The sequence below is a fragment of the Thunnus maccoyii genome, chromosome 10 (assembly GCF_910596095.1).
Source record: "Thunnus maccoyii chromosome 10, fThuMac1.1, whole genome shotgun sequence".
Taxonomy (NCBI): Eukaryota; Metazoa; Chordata; class Actinopteri; order Scombriformes; family Scombridae; genus Thunnus; species Thunnus maccoyii.
Genome location: NC_056542.1, coordinates 11,434,958 through 11,436,805, shown reverse-complemented (window position 1 = coordinate 11,436,805; position 1,848 = coordinate 11,434,958). Strand labels below are relative to the sequence as shown.

The 1,848-nt window shown below is 43.3% G+C and overlaps 1 protein-coding gene across 1 annotated transcript; it reads left to right on the top strand.

Moving 5' to 3' along the window:
- The first annotated feature begins 437 nt into the window (after positions 1–437).
- LOC121905832 lies at positions 438–1,848 on the top strand. The gene is made up of 3 exons (XM_042424366.1): positions 438–529; positions 624–682; positions 817–1,848. Exons 1-3 carry the CDS (start codon positions 501–503, stop codon positions 1,617–1,619), a joined length of 891 nt encoding a protein of 296 aa, XP_042280300.1. The 5' UTR covers positions 438–500; the 3' UTR covers positions 1,620–1,848.

Genomic DNA, 1,848 nt, shown 5'->3' with positions numbered 1-1,848 from the left:
TGAGGTGATGTTATGAATTATGCTAAGGTTGCAAAATAGAGCCTATTTACACACCGTAATGTTATTTTACCCCAACCTATTCAGACATGTCTTTTGATGTGGTTTAATTTAGTGTGTTATATAAATAAGGAATGACAAAATTGTAGTGATATCCCAGTGAACCATAAATATTTGCATGACTCTTATCCCTACTGCTCATACTGCCATGTTTTAAATGTGTGTTTCACTTCACTAAAATGAAAAATAACAAAAACGTCTTGTTTTGTTTGAATTCTGCTGCTAGCAAGCATTTTAACTAATTGCCTGTAATGAAGCAATTTGCCAGTGGCTGACTGGATTCAGTGGTTGGGTTCTGGGCTCTATGACAACCAGCTGTCTGTAATTAGTAAATCAAGCCAGGGTGACGTTTTGGGCAGTCAGAGTGGCTGCAAAAGAAGTCAAGAGGGGCAAGTGTTTCAGTAATTGCATTGCCATGAAGTTTATGCTGACATAACTGCAGGATGTTTGTACCTGTGGTGGTTTTTCTTAGGTATTTTAAACCTGAATGTTTCCTGTGGTTAAAAAACAATCATAGCTGCTCAGTGCTGTGCTGTTTGGCTTACAGTGTTTGTTGTTTTTTGCAGCACTGTTGGGCTTCACTCTGTGGCAGCTGGAGGTGTGTATTGTGCTAAAACAGCGAGAGGTATGTAGTGCACTTTGATTGATGTTACTGCTTTCTTATAATTACCAATTAGCAGGTATATCTGACATTTCACAACAGCGAAATAACAAGCAGAATAAATACAGTTAATTCTTCGATATGTTTTTCTGCTGTAGCCCGTGCAGCTGCCATGGGTTTGGATTATCCTGGAGTCCACGGAGCCCCGGATCTGTTAGGACCAGCTCACCTTGGGATGCACCGCAGGACAATATGGCCTCTCCCTTATTATAACAATGCACCTAACATGGCCCACTACAAACAAAATCAGCCAGCAGTGAGCTCCTTATATGACAGGACACATAAACATGCTGACCCCAGGAATGCTGAATCAACCACATTTCTACTGAGACATGGCACTTACATTCCTTTTCAAAGTGAATACACCACTAACCAACGGCTCAGCTTTCCCAGAGGACAGTCTGTTAGCAACCACAAGTCCAATTTTGAGGAGGTCAAGCATGTTGCCCCTCCAACACGTGCTGAAGCCCCAGGCCAGTCTGACCCTGTGAATAGGGATCCTCAAGGTCGCAACAAGCCGCTCTCATTTGTCTACAATGAGCATGACCTTGTTGTTGATGAGTCTGTCCCAAATAGACATGGCATGTCTCTGAGCGCACTCACCCTGCCTCAAAGCAGGGGTCATGGCGCTTACCAGAGGGGTCCTGGACTGACTGGATATGGCCTGGGAAGAAAAATCCCTTTCTTTGGTTCATCTCGTTTCTCCAACAAAGGCCATGTCAGTGCTGTGACTAGCCAAGGCCCTGCTGTTGGTAGACTGGAAAGGACTCGGTTCCCTGGCCATCTTGCTCAGGCCCTGCACAGACGCCTCAATGTCAAACAATTTGTTCAAGGTAACCCTGGTCTTAGACGTCTGATAAAACCAAAATCAGGCCCAAAACAGAAGAAGTCGGTGAACTAAAGGGTTTTGACACATAGTTTGGCTGTCTTGTCCAATCATGTCCTTATGAAGAGTTCTCCAAGTTAACAAGCAAGCATTTTGTGAATCTGCCCATTTTGTGGTTTTCCTCTGATCTCAATGTCCAGTTTCTGTGTAGAAGCTCCTGCATTACATTATCACCTGTAGCAGAGAGCAAAACAACTCACAGCATACGTTTCTCCTTGAACATAAAATTTACAAATGGTTATAA

Excerpts from the sequence above, each read along its gene's own strand:
- LOC121905832 (XM_042424366.1), top strand. The coding sequence starts at position 501 with ATGTTTGTACCTGTGGTGGTTTTTCTTAG. Across the intron at positions 530-623 it reads CCTGTGGTGGTTTTTCTTAG|CACTGTTGGGCTTCACTCTG; the intron begins GTATTTTAAACC and ends TGTTTTTTGCAG. Across the intron at positions 683-816 it reads TTGTGCTAAAACAGCGAGAG|CCCGTGCAGCTGCCATGGGT; the intron begins GTATGTAGTGCA and ends TTTCTGCTGTAG.